This window comes from Geotrypetes seraphini, chromosome 8 (genome assembly GCF_902459505.1).
Source record: "Geotrypetes seraphini chromosome 8, aGeoSer1.1, whole genome shotgun sequence".
In the NCBI taxonomy this organism is placed as follows: domain Eukaryota; kingdom Metazoa; phylum Chordata; class Amphibia; order Gymnophiona; family Dermophiidae; genus Geotrypetes; species Geotrypetes seraphini.
Genome location: NC_047091.1, coordinates 107,055,000 through 107,073,363, shown reverse-complemented (window position 1 = coordinate 107,073,363; position 18,364 = coordinate 107,055,000). Strand labels below are relative to the sequence as shown.

The 18,364-nt window shown below is 39.9% G+C and overlaps 1 protein-coding gene across 1 annotated transcript in view; it reads right to left on the bottom strand.

Moving 5' to 3' along the window:
- Nucleotides 1–18,364, bottom strand: part of MYDGF (myeloid derived growth factor) — a 36,676-nt gene that overhangs the window by 11,285 nt on the left and 7,027 nt on the right. The window contains exons 2-4 of the mRNA XM_033956535.1: nt 11,835–11,885; nt 4,699–4,760; nt 1,042–1,123 (exon numbers count right to left, since the gene is read on the bottom strand). Of these exons, the coding sequence (XP_033812426.1) occupies nt 1,042–1,123; nt 4,699–4,760; nt 11,835–11,885 (195 nt within the window). The remainder of the gene's footprint in view (nt 1–1,041; nt 1,124–4,698; nt 4,761–11,834; nt 11,886–18,364) is intronic.

The window sequence follows — 18,364 nt, the reverse complement described above, 5'->3', positions numbered from 1 at the left end:
AAAGCATGGAAACCATTTTTGTCTCATTGTGGATAGACATTACCCTATCCAAAATCTGGATTGCATACCTTAGCCTTTAGTGTTCATTAGTCTGGCTTGCCACTATACCTACATAGTCAACATACTGTAGATGGGAGGACAAAGAAGGGGGTACTTTGATTTCTTGATATGCTTTTAAAGTTTATGTTGTTTTATAGTCTGTATTGTACTGCTTGATTCTTTGTGGAACATTGCTATTCCGTAATAACAGGCCTCTGAAAATCAAAACAGTGAGGTATCCACTTACATGATGTGTATAGAATTATTCCATGCTGCAAAAAGGTGAGAGTTTGGTTTTTAAAAAATTTAATTAATAGCCCCTTTTACAAAGCCTTGTAGCAATTCCCATGCAGCAAATTCAACACAGACTATTCAATTCCTATAGACTGCATTATGTCTGCTGCACCGGGACTTGCTACCGCAACTTTGTAAAAGGAGTCCTAAGTTTGGGAGTCAGTCAGCGCTAAATCTCTGTTTTCAGACATTCTCTCCCCACTGGCCAACTAATCTTTATCCTCCTAAGTTCACAAGCTAAAAGCAAATTTAGCAGGCTTAGGACTTAGCTAGTTAGTGCCAATTCTCAATGCTAAACAGCTACATTTATCCAAGCAACCCCAGCTGCACAAATAGATCTACCCAGGCAAAATGCAAATATTTTCCGCCAAAAACCTCTCTGGTTAGGTCTACCTAAAAATTTGGTAAACAGACGGACTAAAATGAGCTAAGTATCTCACTGGCTCAGGTGGTGTCTTTGAAAATGGATCCCTCTGTATGTGTTATTCTACTTGGAATTTGTAAAAATATAAAATGCCACCATGAGCACCATAAAAAGACTGAAGAATTTTCAGGAACCAGTAGCCCCTGCTGCTAAACAAAGGTGTGGACATCATTTCTTTAAAGGCTGTGTTATTATAAGCCTATACAGTTAATCAACATTTCATATTTACCAACTCCAGTTATACACAGTGACATTCTGATTCCAGTTAATACATAGTGACTTACATAGGCCTCGCTGTACTCTATCTTTGCTTCCGGAACTTCAGCTTTAAACTGCGTAAAGAACAGGTAAGACGTGCCCTGTGGCCTGCCAAAAAAAGCAGAAACACATAATATGAATTTTAGAACAAAGTAGATTGCTTTCTTTGTTGTCAACAGTGGCTCTCTGCCCATCAAGATACCCGATATTTTATGGATGGAGAAGGGGACAATGAGGCTCATCAGTTATCTTCTCACGTCATAACAGAAGAATGTGCTCACTTCCTCTTTAAATTAATTAATTTATTTTATTTATTTATTTTATTTATTTATTTATTTAGATTTTTATCCCGTCCTCCCAATAGCTCAGAACGGTTTACAAATGAACATACACAGTGGGGAGTAACTAGACATATAGGTAGTACAACAGGTTTAGGGATTGGATTTATAGTTTTTGGAGAGAATTAAATATAGGGAGAGTATGCAGAAAGAGAGAGGGGGGAAATACAGTAGTTTAGTTTAAGGAAAGTTATAAGCGTTTAGGTACAATTTGTTAGTGGATAGAGAAGAGAGGGTCGTACTGGAAGTTCGGGAAGGTAATAGGTGAGTGGAGGGTGGGGCCTAAGGGGGGGAGAAGACAGAGGAGATCTTTAGTTGAAGAGGAGGGTCTTTACCGATTTACGGAATGTTAATAATGAGTTCTGTTGTCTAAGTTGGGGGGGGAGTTGGTTCCAGAGGTGTGGAATGAAGTGGCTGTAGGATCGTTTGTGGGCAGTTTCTGTGAGCAGGGATCTTCCGGGGGGGGTGCATAGGCGTATCTCTGACTTTGAGCGGAGGGTGCGAGTGGGGTTGTAGATGGGAAGCTTGGATTTTATGTAGGAGGGGGTGGTGGAGTAGATTCTCTTGTGAGCAATTGCCAGGGCTTTGAAAGTACAGCGTTGGCTAATCGGGAGCCAGTGTTCAGCATGGAGTGCCGGGGAGATGGAATCGTGGTAGTTGAGGTTGTGTAGGAGGCGGATGGCTGCATTTTGGACCCGTTGGAGGCGTTTGATATTATTTTTGGTTAGTCCATTAAATAGGGAGTTACAATAATCCAGTCTGGAGAGGACATATGCGTATAGGAGTTGGGCGAGGTCTGGTGTGGAGATGTAGGGTTTGATCCTTTTCAGTTGGCGAAGGTAGTAGAAGGAGGTGGAGACCACTTGGGATATGTGGTTAGATAGGGATAGGTGTCCGTCTAGGGTTACTCCCAGGCTGCGAACTTGATCTGCTGCCGTTAGTAGAGTGGAATCCCATGTTAGTGTAGGTCGTAGGTATTTGGTGTTTTTGTTTCTGATCCATAGGAGTTCGGTTTTGGAGGCGTTAAGTTGTTCCACCTCTCTAGCCCCAAACATTTACAGAATTTCCTGGCAGAGTGAAGCTGTGGCTTTATTTCCTCTTCTAACAAGTCCTCCAAATGTCAGTTTATAGTCTCTTAACACATTTATTTCTACATATTGCTATCTCTGTAAAAATCATAAAATATGACATGTCCCACTACTGTTCTCCATTAGAACTGCTTAAGCACAAACACAGAGGAATCTGTTACAATGAAAAGCATGTACTGGTGACCTGACAGCCAAGTGGGTTTTCAAGATTTTCACAATGAATAAGCATGAGGAAAAATCTGCATAACCCGATGACCCAATAAAGACAAATTTAACTTGTGTATAATCTTTGCAAATATGCTGAACTGGCTGTGGGGAAATTCTGCCCTGAATTGTCTTCCATGTATCCTCTGCGGTTCTAAGCACTTTTAAAAACATTCAGCTTAGACCTAGACCTTGGGTTCCTTGCCAATGAAAGTGCTGTTTCAAGCAGTCACATTTAAGCCTAAGACAGGGCACAAAGGAACATCAATTCTGAAAAAGGTGAGTAATGAGAAGACAGCTATCAAAATATTATTTCCACTGGGGATAAAAGTATCTCTCTCTCTGTTCAGTGAACCAGAAAAATTATGTTGGTATAAAGGTAAATCTGGAGTTGCCACACATCTATTTTCAGCTAGCACATGTCAAATGGAGAAAAAGAACCAGGGCAGGCATTGGAAGATGCCTATGAGCCTAAGTGCAGCTCCCTGATTTTCCTTCCATCTTCTCTGGAACATCTTCTCCATTTCTTCTGGAGCCCTATGGATCTCAGTAACTTTGAGCTGCATGGCATCCAGACTCCCTTGGTATTCTCATTAGACTGTGAGAAGAACAATGCAGAGGTTTTGGCACCAGGTGGTCAAAGTCACCAAGAGCTGTGCAGTGCCCCAAAAAAACAAACCAGAACAGGAGTCTGGAAGCATTGTTGACCTTCAAAGAAGGTGAGAGGGCTATTAACCCACTTGAGGGAAGAGCTTGGGTAGAGATGGAGGCTGACTGGTGAGAGAGGTAGGTGGGGTTTGAGACCAATGGCATCAGGAATGGGATGAAGAACGGGGACAGAGTATTAGGGAGAAGAAAAATATTTGAAAAAGAATGTTAGCAGACAGGCTGAGGGAAAGAGTATATAGGAGGATGTTTCAGTTAACTGAGTCACTGAATGTGGCTGAGCAGCTGGAGAAGTTCTATTATTGAAGCTGCCCCCTACCTTGCTCAAACCACAGACTGCCATAGTGAAGATTTTTTTTCCAAATTGGCCCCTGCTTTAAAAAAGTGACAATCCCTGAACTAGAGTCTTTATCCTCAACTCAGAAAAAACCAAATTCTTTCTGGCAAGTCCGAATGACAAAATCAAAGATACATCAATTTCCTTGAACGGTCAGAAGTTTCCTATTGTCGATTCCATACAAATTCTGGGAGTGACGCTGGACCGTTACCTCACTCTAGATGTTCGCACAGAGTTACTGGTTAGAAAAGGCTTCTCGACATTATGGAAACTAAGAACCATCAGAAAGTATTTTGATGCAGCATCATTCCGCTTACTGGTGCAATCTTCCATTTTAAGCTTGCTCGACTATTGTAACATCATTTATCTGGGGTCTTTCAAGAAAACCATTCAAAGACTCCGAATTATACAAAATTCAGCAGTTCAACTGATTTTTGGTATAAAAAAATGGGAACGTATAACCCCCTACTATCAAAAACTTCATTGGCTGCTCCTGGAAGCAAGAGTGTTGTTCAAATTTGCTTGTCTTTGTTTCAAATCTATTCTAGGTTTGGCCCCCATATATCTGGTTTCCCATTTTAACTTGGATTGTTCCATCAGGCCTACATGCAGAGTACATATGTTTAGCCACCCAACAATAAGAGCCTGCCGATACAAAAGATACCTGGACAGAACTCTTGCTTTCCAAGCAGGTCAACAGAACGGTTGGCTGGGTAACATCATTAAGCACTCCTCATCCTATCTTAGCTTTAGAAAACTAGTTAAAACAAACTTGCTTAACCGATTTGTAACCAAGAACTCTTAAAGCCTTATCTCTGTATTCTACTTACATGTACTCAATGACCCTACATTGTGTATTATTCTGAACATCCCTTTCTCTGATTACCTCTTTAACCTACCTACATGTATTCGACGACTTTCAATGTAATTGTTTCGCTGATTGTCCAGCTCTTCTTATTGTAAACTGCCTCAAACTACTATGGCTTTGGCGGTATATAAGAATAAAATTATTATTATTGTGAGATCTTTAAGAAAAGCAGCAGAACCAACCTCCAGATTAAGCAAGAGAACACCTGTTTATCTTCACTTATCTCTGTGCTCATCTGCCATTGCTGTTGAGAGAAGCAACATCAGTAATTAATACTATGCACAGCAGCACATGCATCCTTTCATGTCCCTCCAAAAAAATGACTCTTGGCTCACCACTACTCTTTCACAATAATGATGCAAAGGAGTCTATAAATGGTGGCCATTTTAAGTTACCTCTTTCAGATTGTCAAAACACTAACTAGACAGGCAAGAACTAGTACATTAGTCCAGAGCACAGTCCTGCTCTGGAATGTTCTTGCCCAATGGCTGAACTGAGCAAGCAGTTAGGGAACAAGCTGGCAGTCAGTCAAGCAACTGTGAAAAGCAACACTTTTTAGAAACACTTGTTTTCAAGTTTAAGCACTAACACACACCCACAAATCAAATCATAATAAGGAGTGTAAATATAGAATGGAAGATTAGATTCTTACCTGGATAATCTTTCTGTTAATACACATAGGAGTAGGTGAATATCCTCTGGTCACAAATTGTAGCAGCAGGATATTAATCACATGTTTCAGTTTCTCCTTCTTCAGCAGTTGAGTATAGTGCCCTCTTCAGTTTGTACCAAAGCAATCAATATCCACTATAACAAAAGAAAGCAGGAGGGGCATGGGAAACTTCCCCAAAACAATACTACATTTCTGTTCTGCTCTGCAACTCATGGAAAAGAACAATAGTTAGCAAGAACTAACAAAGGTGTACCAACAAACCACCCTGCTGTGTGCAACTAACACAAACACATATAGAGCTCCGGAACTCAACAAACTTATTGCTTTATTAGTCATATATGATTACATGCACTTCCATCCGACAGGAGAAAAACTGCAGTTCTGGGCTATAGATTTATCTGAAGCAGAAAGCAGGCGCATTGAAACTGTCAGGGTGGGCCATACAGATTCCTATGTGTATTAACAGAAAGAATAATGGGCTATACTTACTGTGCTTTGCTGGTGCCTACTAGAGAATGACACGGGGAAAAAATCTGTCCCCGTCACCGCCCCGTCACCGGCCCACAATCCTCTGCACCGCCCCGTCACCGCCGTTCCCTTCACCGCCCCATCACCGTCATCCCTTTCACCGCCCCGTCACCGCCACTGCCATCCCATTCACCGCCCCGTCACCGTCCCCGCTGCATCCATATAAGCCTTAGTACTGTAATATTTAGCTTATTCCTTTCTTATAAATCAAAGTTCCTGCTGCTGAACTAGAGAAAGAGATGTTCAGCTGGCAGGGCTTTGTTTATAAATTTTTATCAACACAACTAATATACTATTTTATCCTAAAGCAAAAAATAAATAAATAAATATAATTTTTTTTTCTACCTTTGTTGTCTGGTTTCTGCTTTCCACATCTTCTCATTGAATTCCTTCCATCCACTGTGTGTCTTCTCTCTGCGTCTTCCATTTGCTGTTACTGTGCCTCTCCCTTAACCCCCCCCCCCAATTGGTCTAGCACCCATCTTCTTCCCTCCGCTCCCGCATAGTCTGGCATCTGTCTTCTTCCCACTCTGTCTTCCACATTTCCCTTGGGGGTCTGTTCCTCTCCACCCTCCTTCAATGTCTGTTCTATTCCTTTCCACCACCACCCTTCCCTCCCTCCTTTACCATCTGTTCCTTTCTACTATCCTTCAGCTCCTCTCGCGTGGCCTATCTACCTTCCTTCCTCTTATTTTCATGGCACGTTACAATGTAATTTGTGCAAGCCACTGGAGCCTGCAAGCTCGGTCCCTGTCCCATCCCCACAAACCATCTCGCTTCTGTGCTCTTATTTTCTCCATTTCTAATATCTCCCCTATGTATCTGTCATTGCCCCCCCCCCCTGTGTCCATATACCATCCCCATGGCATGTCCCCTTTATGTCTCTGTCCCTATGCCCCATGCACATAATTTCCCCTCTTTCTGTTACCTTCCTGTGTCCAGATTTCCCCTATCTTCCTCTTCCATACCAGTGTGTCTCTTCTTTTCAACCCCATCTAGCTTTTTTCCCTCTTTCTTCCCCCCCCCCCTGCTTCTAGCATCTGGCTCACCTGCCTGTCCTTCCCTTTCTTTCCTGCTGTGGGTTTTTCTTTCCGTCTTCATCCCCTTGGCCCAGAATCCTTTTCCCTTTCACTCCCTCCTTCCAATTTGAGCCGGGAACACTAGCGATCGCACGGTCCCCGCAACCACCACCCGCCTGCCCAATCGATCCTAGTGTTTAGCCAGCTCTCTCCCTTCTCCTCACCTTAGTTTATAGGTTTTCTTTTTCGGCGACCTGCACGCTTTCCCAAAGAGCCGCGCACGCGCGGCTGCTCAGTGTTCAATCTTCTGCTCTGCTGCAACTTCCTGTTTCTGGTTGCGTCAGAGCAGGAGATCGAAACTGAGCAGCAGCGGGTGCGCGGCTCTCTGAGAGCGTGCGGGTCGCCGAAAAAAAAAATCTACAAACTAAGGTGAGGAGAAGGGAGAGAGCTGGCTAAACACTAGAATCGATTGGGCAGGCGGGTGTGAGCTGCGGGGACCGCGCGATCCTTCATGCCTCACTGCGGGGACAAGACCATTCACCGCCCCGCGAGCGGTGAATGGCCTTGTCCCCGTCGCCGCAGCGACTGCTAGTTTTCTTCCCCGTTTTCGGCGGGTGACCCGCGGCTAAAATGCGGTGGCCGCGGGTAAACCGCCACCGTGTCATTCTCTAGTGCCTACCTCTGTCAGCTTTCTTTGCAGCATGACTGGAGATGACTTTCTGCCTCAATTCCTATCAGAATAAGTAGAAACTGGAGATCTTTGGACTGCTATTCAGCCCAGCATCGACTGTAAGCTCAACCCCCATGGATCCTCGTATCACGACAGGGGGAGCAAAAAACTCAGCCAGCACCATGAAGCCCAAAGGAATTAACATAGGGACCCTACAACCTGCACTCAAGCCTCTGATAGATCAGAAGGCGAGCTAGCTCCCAGGGGAATGGTCCAGGAGCTTCCGAATGCACAGAGCAAGCTCGCTCATCAGGTACTCCTGGGAGTTGCCCCACAAGCTGCAGACCACCCGCGTGGAATCTGCATCCTCTCCTAGGCACAGTAGCTCCAGATTGGAGACCTCTAGGAACCTAAGCCTCATGACATAGATAAAAAAAATACCCAAAAGTAATAAAACCAAACAAAGCAGATCAGAACACACCTTCTCAGTTCACTTGCAGATAGAAAAACTGAAGAGGGCACTATACTCCACTGGTGAAGGAGGAGCTGAAAGATGTGACTGACATCCTTCTGCAACTTGACCAGAGGATATTCACCTAGAGTACTCTCACTAGAAGTAGGTACTTTAGGCATTAATGACTGGGCTAAGCTGGTGGAATCCCTGCAGATACCTTGTAATACTTCTCAATAAAGCCGTGGGTATCATGTTCGAACCGCTGCCCAAGGTTTTATGATGAAACAAGCACAGCTGCCTCAAAGGAAGGAGGAGGCCACTAGGAGACAAGTACACACCACAGGAAGAGGGCACGAAAATGGGACACAGAATGGAGGAAGGGAGCATGTTTGGATACAGAAGGGAAGGAGGGGCATGAACTTGGGACAAAGGAAGGAAGAAAGGAGTGATGAGAGAGGAGGAATGAACTTAGGACATAGGATGGAAGGAAGGAAAGTTGCTGAGGTGAGGGAGAGAATAGAAAGAAAGAATTGATGGACATGGGTGTCTGAATGAGAAGTAAAGAGAGATGGTGGAAGAAAAGAAGAAAGGAGAATTGTTGGGCAAAGGGAAGGAGAGAGAATTATTGGACATGGTGGTAGGAGAGGAGCGAGATAGAGATACATGGAGAAAAGAGAGATGAGAAGGAGAAATGTTGGATATGGTGGTAGAGAGGGAACAATGGGACAGATGGAAAGCAATACAAAAGGGTGGCATGTTGTTCTTGGTGGTGGAGGAAATGGAGGGAGAGATGTGGCATGGTGCTGGAGAGAGTTAAAGGAAAAATGCTGGGCATTGTGGGCAGGGGGTGAAAGATGCTGCACAGAGTCTAGGGGATAAGAAAGGAAAAAATGTTGGATGTGACAGTAAAGGGGGTGGGAGAGATGCACCATGGATCCCTCTTCTCTTTTTCCCCACTCCTTCTGCAGCAAGGGAGGGAAAGAGAGATGGTAGACAAAGAGAGAGGGAGACGTTGCACATGTTGGTAGAGGACAGAGAGGAAGAAATGTTGCACAAGGGTGAGGAGAGAAAGAAGGAGATTGATCCAGTATAGAAGGAAATTAGGATGCTGTAAAATGGGAGGGAGGGAGAAATGCTGGACCATGGTAGGAGGAACCAATGGACAGCAACCGAAGAAGAATTTGCAGAAGACAGGAAAGCAAAAAAAAGAGAAACTAGAATCAATTTGATGGAAAAATAAATCTCCAGACAAACAAGGTAACAAAAGGAATTTATTGACTGAAGGTAACATATTGACTGAAATATGTTAGTTTAGGGAAATGTATATAGCAGATGTCTTTGTATTGTGTTCAAAAGCAAAAAATCTCCCCTCAACTCTAACAATAGTGGGACAGAGGCAGCCCAAAACCATTCTAAAGTTAACAAACAACATCCTCAGTCTCACAGCTAGCAAAGGGGAACCAAACCCCTATATGCCCAGCTGCCACATTAGTAAGCTCAAAAGGTACTACCCGTGAAACATCCCAGGACGTAACCCATGTTGTAAACAATCATTTGCGCAAAAAGAGAAGTGCTAAATAATAAATTTAAAGTGAAAATTTGAAGTTAATGCCGCCTCTGTCCCACTACAGAAGGGGTAACACAGTGACCGAAAATTCATAAATGCCTAAGAAAAATCCAATCAAATATGAAAACACAAAACCTGAATGAAAGCTGAAATGGATAGTACTTATCTCCTTCTGTGGATTCATGTGCTTGTAATGTCCGACGGGGCTCTGTTTCAAAAGTCAAAAACCCCCTTCATCAGGAACTCATGCACTGCTATCTCTGCTCACTCAGTTCATAATATTATCCCAGCAAAGTTGTGAATCAAAAGGCAAGTTTGAAATATTATTTAGCACTTCACTTTTCGTGCACTTGATTGTTTACAACACGGGTTATGTCCTGGGATGTTTCACAGGTAGCAGCTGGGCATATAGAGGTTTGGATTCCCCTGTGGTAGCTGTGAAACTGAGACATTCCCAACACTATTAAATATCTGCGTTCTAATTGTTTGTTAACTTTAGAGTGATTTTGGGCTGCCTCTGTCCCACTATTGTTAGGGTTGAGGGAAGATTTTTACTTTTTTACATTTTTGTACTCTACCTTTTTGGGTTTTCTATTACCAAAATCCTTTGTATTGTGTTCAACAGAAAAGGAAATACATTTCTAGTTTTATTTCTCCAGTGTTGAAGTACTTGCTGACCCTAGCTGGTGGGGTGGATCTGCAAGCACCACTTAAGGACCTCCTTCAAAAGGTGGTCCCTCCCTCCCTTCTACTAAGCATAGCAGTCGCTGGCAGCATCCTTGAGCCACTAAGGTGCCAGCTTCCGTGGCTTAGGGATGTTGCTGCTGCCTGCCAAGCTTGGTAAAAGGAATTTTGGGCCACCTTCAGAGGAGTCTTTAGCTGACATAGCTTGAGGGTCCTCATCGGCCAGAGTATTTATATTTCATTAGAGGCTCTGGCAGAGACCCATTTACAAAGTATATATTCTTCCCAATTAATATTTCCAAATTAATAAGTGTCTTTGTTTATTTGTAAAAGGGTCTCTACCAGAGCCTCTAATTCAGTAGCATAAGCAAATCAAATTACTACAGCCGCTAAGAGAGCGAATAGAATGCTAGGTATAATCAAGAAGGGTATTACAACCAGAACGAAAGAAGTTATCCTGCCGTTGTATCGGCGATGATTTGATTTCTATCCCCAGGCAACTCTCTAATTGGGAATCAAGCTCAGTTCTCCAGGTTTTCAGGCCACTACAATAACCATTAAGCTACTCTACCCAATGTGTTATACTAGTTAAATAAATTGCTGTTTATGGATCCATTTCCATGAAAATGATTTCTGTTCATGTACACACAAAAAAGAGCTAAACTGGAATAGAAGGATATTATTAGCAATGTTGGCAATATAATAAGCATTGATGTTTGGTCCCATAGATGCTTAAAGTAAGAATTGTGTAAAGTAATTCCTCAGAAATACAAACTGCAGTTTTACAAAGAATATTTTTGTAATTTACCTATAGAAAACCTAGCTAATGTAGGAAAACTACAATACACAAATAAAGTTACATACTGATTTCTGAGAGCATTAAGCACAGGATGCTGTGTTGGTAAATCATGAAGAATTTTCTCAAAGAATAATTTCCTAAAACAGAATAACACTATCAACCTGCTATGCTTACCAGATGAAAAGCCAACTGTTTCCCAACACAACTGATAAAAAAAGACTTCCAAGTGCACCCAGAAAAGTTGCCTATCCATGTAACATCTTATGAACTCCAGAAAGAAGATCACTTTGGCACAATGCAAGTACCATGGCGAGCACTAGCAGAAAGTTGAGATTATACTCCATATACCCTAGCTTAGGAATGAGATTCATTCCTGTTATGGTATGTGCAAAACTAATGACAAAAATAAATATTTGCAAGCTGAATATCTTAAATATATAGAACCACACAAAAAATATTCATGTACTGCAAACTGCGATGATTTTTTTAATATCAGAAGATAAAGAGCTCATCTAAGATAAGTGCCTGTTTCCTATTATTCTTTTTTGAAAATTCATTCTTAAAAAGTTTTGATAATTATACTATACAATGGAGTTTTTCTTAGACTGAGGATGTATTTCTCTGTGGCAACAAAGTACTTGCCATAGAAAGTTTCCTGGGTGTGTTCCTGGGAAACACTGAGTCTTTTCTCCGTGTTAAGCTGGAAACGTGTCACATACAATTTCTGATGTTGATTTGTACATGAATTTTTTTTGTGTGGTTCTATGTGCAAAACTAACCCATTTGGAGAAATTGCCCTCAACATTGAAAAGCATGCCATCTGGTTCCTGAGTCATTTGCCCAAACTGTCTGTGAAATTGTACAGCCACATCTACCTTTCTCTCCTCCTGTTTTGGTATACTGCTGCAAGGCTTAATAACTCACCTCATTGGTGCCTCCCTGAGCCGCATATGAAAATATGCATGTGTAACCATCCTAAAGAACAAGGAAAAAAAGAAGGGGTCAGGAGAAAATGTCAGCAATCTTTCTTTAACAATATACAGTATATCACAGCATTTTGTAGATTCTTAAAGACAATGTCTCTCAACAAGTTGGAAAAAGCAAAAGCAAGTATTCTCTGAGGAAAGCAGGCGTATATTCTGCTTGTCCTTGGAGAACATGAATTAGTTGTTTATGCTTTCAAAAGCATAAAGACTAGAGGACATGCCATAAACTTACTTAGTAGTGCATTTAAAACAAATAGGAGAAAATATTTTTTTTCACTCAACACATAATTAAGCCCTAGAATTTGTTGCTGAAGAATGTGGTAAAACCAGTTAGCATAGCTGGATTTAAAATAGATTTTGGATAAGTTCCTGGACGAAAAGTCCAAAAGCTATTCATAATATAGACTTTGGGAAATCTACTGCAGCATGGAATCTTGCTACTTTTTGAGATCCTGCCAGTTACTCGTAACCCTCTTGATGCATTTTTAGTCTGACCTAGTATGGCAATTCTTATTTTATGTTTTTCAGACCATAAAAGTTACATTATTGCTTTCAACAGTTGATAATCAAAGATGCCCATATTTAATGGCTTAAATCCATTACAGAAGCATTTTGAGGTAAATTTAACATGTTATAGTTTAGATAAACAAACGCAGGTGTATCTAGAGCCCACCTACCAATCTTTTCATATAGAAACCTCAAGTGAAATATCTCATACAATAAACTAGCAAATGTACTGTATCTCATAGCTAAATTGGAAACAATGAAACATTCAGGTTATGTGAATGATTACAGTTCTCTTTCTCATAAAAGAGTGTGGTTACTGTATTAGTCCACTAAAAATGTTATTACTTTATATATATTTTTTGTTTTCATCAAACCTTTATTTCTCCCATTTTTACACAGGATGGAAGTGTGGGAAAAAACTACAGTATCCAGAACATGCTGTCCTTAGACTCTCACACAAACTGGATGTTAGCTCTATTAATATCATCTCCACAACAAACATTATGGCCCAAATTCTGTAACCAGCGCCTAAAGTTAAGCACCTATTTCGGTGGTGCCCAACTAGATAGGCGCCTATCTAAATTGAATAACAAGCTCAATTAAGCTTTTTAATCAGCACTGATTGAAACACAGGCACCTATCAAGAAAGCACGATTCTGTGACAAGGCGCCTCTAAAAATTTAGGCGGCCTTCAAAACAATAGGCGCTATGCATGCTAGGCGTGGGCGTTGCTACGTGTTAGGCGCCGTCTTACAGAATCACTGCTCTTAAGCATGCTTAAGCGCTCGCATGGGTGCCTAACTTTTAGTTGTGCCTAGAGCTGGCCTATTTCTTGGGCGCCTCCAAAATAGGTTCCGCTCAACGTGATTCATTAAACAGCACCCAAATTTACTTGAATTGCGCTAACACTACCTAATTAGGCGCCTAACTTTGGGGCGCTTCTTATAGAATTTGCCCTTAAGTTTTTCCACACTCTCATATTTTTTATTATCACTATTATTACTCTTAATTCATCATTTTTTTTTTCAGGTTTTCATTTTTTTTTATTGATCAAATTTCTGTTACTCATTACATACCCTTTGTTCGCTCCATTTTTTGTATGCAAACATCTTTGTATTTTTTGTATTTATTTTAGGGACTCCCGAGGAAGGCAGCCACTGCCAGAACACAGACTGTGTTGAGTCCCATATTACATCCTCTATCACCATTCACATTTGAGAACTGTATAGAATTTACTACAATCAAGAATTGTTCCTATGATAAAACTGTTTGTTCACCCTGATACCATGGTTTTATGCCACTTTGTTTTATGACTTTTTACTGCTAGTGTGGGTAGTTTGCCCCACCTTTTTTTTTTTTTTTTTTTTTTTTTTTTGCTGGTTCTATGTTGTTTCACATTCTAGAAGTTACAGCATTTGGCACTTTTCCCAGAATTCTTTAAACATGCCAGTCATCTCTGAGTTTGGGACCCTGGTGGAATATCCAGACTGCATATCTGAACTGGTCGGAGGAAACAAAGTGAAGCAAAGTACAGTTAGAGCAGTGGTCTCAAACTCAAACTCTTTGCAGGGCCACATTATGAATTTGTAGGTACATGGAGGGCCTCAGAAAAAATTGTTAATGTCTTGTTAAAGAAATGCAAACAAGACAAAACTGCAGATCTGTACAAGACGTAGGCAAAATTTATTTGTGACAAAAAGATATATATGCAAACCCTTTTACCAATCAGGGGACCCGACACGGTCCGTGTTTCGGACAAAACTTCGTCAGGGGTCCTAATAGGTACAAATATGACATAAATTTTATTATTAAAAAACAATTAAACACATAATAAATTAAAATAATAACTAAAAAACCATCAAAACAAATGAATGGTGTGTCAATCAAACTTATACCAAAGTTTGTGAGGAGTACGATAAAATTACGCATGTGCGTAAAGAGAGAGTTATAAGTAAAAAGAAAAGAAACAACCGTGGAATAAATTACATAAAGAATAGAATAAGTGACATGGATGAACTATAAACAATATATCTGAAAAATGTATGTATAAAGTATGTAAAGATGAAGATAAGCATACAGAGAACGTGACCCATAGAAAAAGAACGCAGTGCGGAAAAAGAAAAGAAAAAGGATAAATAAGTACTCTAACATTAAATAAAGAGAAAATACATACCATGGTAAAAGTAGAGGGAAAAATAAAAAGTCACAAAAAAAAAATTTTTAAGTGGCAGCTATAAAATGAAATGGAAAAAGCAAAATAGTCATAAGGGTATAAAGTAATATACAAACAACAACCATATGTTTTAAATTATAAAAAAACTCAACAAACCTTAAAAAAACAGTTACAAAAGGGTTGTATTTATAACATACATTATTGAGGTGATAATAAAAAACCACAACCATATTATAAAATAATTCAAGAAAGTGGAACGTATTTAGAAAACCTTACATACAGAGGTTATTTCACAAATGGATAATAATTAATAAAAGTTTAATTAGACCAAAGATAATATTTAGTGAATATATCAATACATAACACAGTTAAAAATCCAGAAATGAAAAGGATAGTAATAAAAACATTATAAAACTAATTTGAGTGACGGACGAAGTAAATAGTAATGTAAATTGAATATGTTTACACAACACCCAGCCATAAATACAGACAAAAGCAGCCACATTTTGGTAGAGAATGCAAGGAATAAAATGCACAAAACTATATAGATAGAAGGAATATGCAGGGGAAAATTAAGAACAATTCAACCGAGAGATCTATTAAAATATGCCTAAAAGATGAGTATAGTAATAAAAACAAGAGTCTCTAATATAAAGAAGAACGATGGAAAAATAGTATCATAACTTTAAAATTTGCTGAATAATGACGATGTCCAAAAAGGTGTGTAAATAACCATTACTGTTTCCCAAAGGAGAGAAGGAGAAAAATTAGCTAACTTACGTGAAGAAATACTTACAAGGCTCCACAAATTTGATGGGACCAATACCTAAACAGGATAAGTGTGTATGTATAATGACTCGCCAGACCCTATTTCACAAAACCGCGGCCGCGGTCCACAGCACAGACCGGCGCGCCGACCGCCACACACCACCCCCAGCATCAAAGGGACTGCCGGAGTAGTGCGGGACGCCCGGCAGCCAAGCCTGCGCCACGAGCACACCGCCGCGGCCTCGCAAAAAGGGGAGAGGAAGGGAGCACAAAAATGCTAATGAAATAAGTAAACTGCAAAAGTATGTAAAAAAACTTCTATATAGGAGCTGGTGAGGACTATTTAAAAGTAAAAAGGGCTAGAGAGTGGGCCGTCAGAGAGTCAAAAATATGTAAAAGAAACTTACCAAAATATGAGCGACTACGGGATACGTCACTGTGATAAGCCGTCAGAAAAATAAGCAATGCTAGAGAAGAGCTTAAATAGATGAATAAAAACGTAAAAAAATGTCGTAAAAGCCCCATGAAGCAAATATCTAGAGGAAAATTGGTAGAAAGGGAAACCAACCAATCAGTCTTCAGAATGGGCGTGTTTATGTTACATTAACAGAAGGTAGTATGGAGCTGAAAATGTAAATGATGGTTTGATATAATAGAAAGAAAAACTGATATACATAAACCTAAATATTACAGATAATAGTATAATAAGAAAAGAAATAAGAAATGTGTGTAAATAGATATAACAGGAAAAGACAGAAAAAAACATGTGGCTGAAAAAAATATATGGCTGAAAAAAATAAATATGTGGCTGAAAAAAATAATAATAAAACAGTTTTAATAAATAAACATGATAATAAAAATAAATGTATAATAATGTGCAAATACAGAAAACACGCAATAAAAAACACAATAAAATCATAAAAAAGGAAGGAAATCTATATCTGAATTTAAACCTGCTGGTGCAATAGTATTCAGTTCAAATATAATTCTCTGTTCAGCCCTCAGCAATACATTATCAATGTCACCACCCCTCCAATTGTTTTTAAAGGTTTTAAAAACAAAGAAACGCAAGTCTTCAATCGTGTGAGCTAAATCCTTCTAATGTTGAACCAAGGGTGCTGAGCAAACTTCTCTTAAAATACAACTCCTGTGTTCGATAATCCTTGTTTTGATCTTCCTCTTGGTTTTACCAACATAGATGAGGTGGCATGGACATATGATGATATAAACAACATGCTCAGTATTGCAATTGCTGCTGAAATTTAAATTATATATCTTCCTTGTACGTGGGTGTGTAAAGTTGTGATATTCAGAGAATGTTTGCAAACTGAGCAAGACATACAAGGTTGATGTCCTGTATGGTGATACTGGGCATTTGGGGCTATCGGGAGTGCAGAGGGCACCAATTTGTCTCTTAAGATTTGTGTTGCGTGCTAAGGCGATCAAAGGTGTCTTGCCCCTAAAGCACGGATGTAACTCCAATATACGCCAATGGTCTTTAATGATACGTGATACTTTTCCAGAGAGTCGTGAATGCTTCAGGACGCAGGTAAAATCTGGTGGCTTCCGTGTTCTATTGCCTGTCTGAAGTAAGTTTTCACGATGTTGTAATTGAGATCGTTGGTAGCATTTAGAAACCTCAGTAGGTGGATAGCCTCTTTGTAAAAATCTTCATGCCATATGTGGGGCTTGTTTTTCGAATTCATCTTGTGTGGTACATAACCGTTTGAGTCTGAGAAATTGACTGTATGGTAGATTCTTTTTAAGGGTATGCTGGTGGAAACTTGAATAGTGTAAGTAATTATTCTTGTCCGTAGGTTTCTTGTAAATAGAAGTATGAAATCCATAACGTGTTTTTGAAATCATGATATCTAAAAATGCGATGTGATCTTCATGAAATGTCATTTTAAACTTCAAATTTCGATCACAGGTATTTAACCATTCTAGGAATGAATGGAGTTTTGGAATACTACCTTTCCATAAAATGAAGATATCGTCTATATACCTTTTATAGAGTCTAACCTCATTTTGGTATTCATATTCAGTAAAAAATTTCTCTTCAAAATCAGCGACATATAGATTAGCAATATCAGGGGCCATGGAGGCACCCATAGCTGTTCCTTTAGTTTGACAATAAAATTGGCCTAAAAAACAGAAATAGTTTTGTGTAAGTGCTATTGTGGCTGCGGTTATAATAAACCTGTTCGGTATGCGTTCTAAGGTATTCCTATTGCTTAGTGTTTTGTTGATGATGCTTATTGCCTCTATTTGAGGAATATTCGTATAAAGCGATTCAATATCAAGTGTAACAAGGATCACATCTGCAAGATCTCCATCAAAGCTGTCCAAAATATTAATCATATGTGCTGAGTCTCGAATATACGAAGGTATTTGTGGTACATGTGGTCGAAGAAAAAAATCTGTAAAATCTGACAAAGGTTCCAAAACAGATCCAATTGCTGAAATAATCGGCCTACCCGGAGGATCTATAAGGGTTTTGTGAATTTTTGGCAATATATATATAGTGGGTTTGACAGGATGTTCATTGATTAAGAAATGCTTCTCTTTAAAGGTAATGTAGCCTGCACTATGAGCTGTTTCTACCAATTCTTTAATTTCTTCCATGAGTAGGGGCGTAGGATCATGGTCCAAGGGAGTGTAGTAAGAAATATCATTGATTTGTCTATGAATCTCATTTACATACTTATCCCTATCCATAATAACAATACCTCCACCTTTATCTGCAGGTTTGATGACTACGGACAAGATTACTTGCACTATTCAAGTTTCCACCAGCATACCCTTAAAAAGAATCTACCATACAGTCAATTTCTCAGACTCAAACGGTTATGTACCACACAAGATGAATTCGAAAAACAAGCCCCACATATGGCACGAAGATTTTTACAAAGAGGCTACCAACGATCTCAATTACAACATCGTGAAAACTTACTTCAGACAGGCAATAGAACACGGAAGCCACCAGATTTTACCTGCGTCCTGAAGCATTCACGACTCTC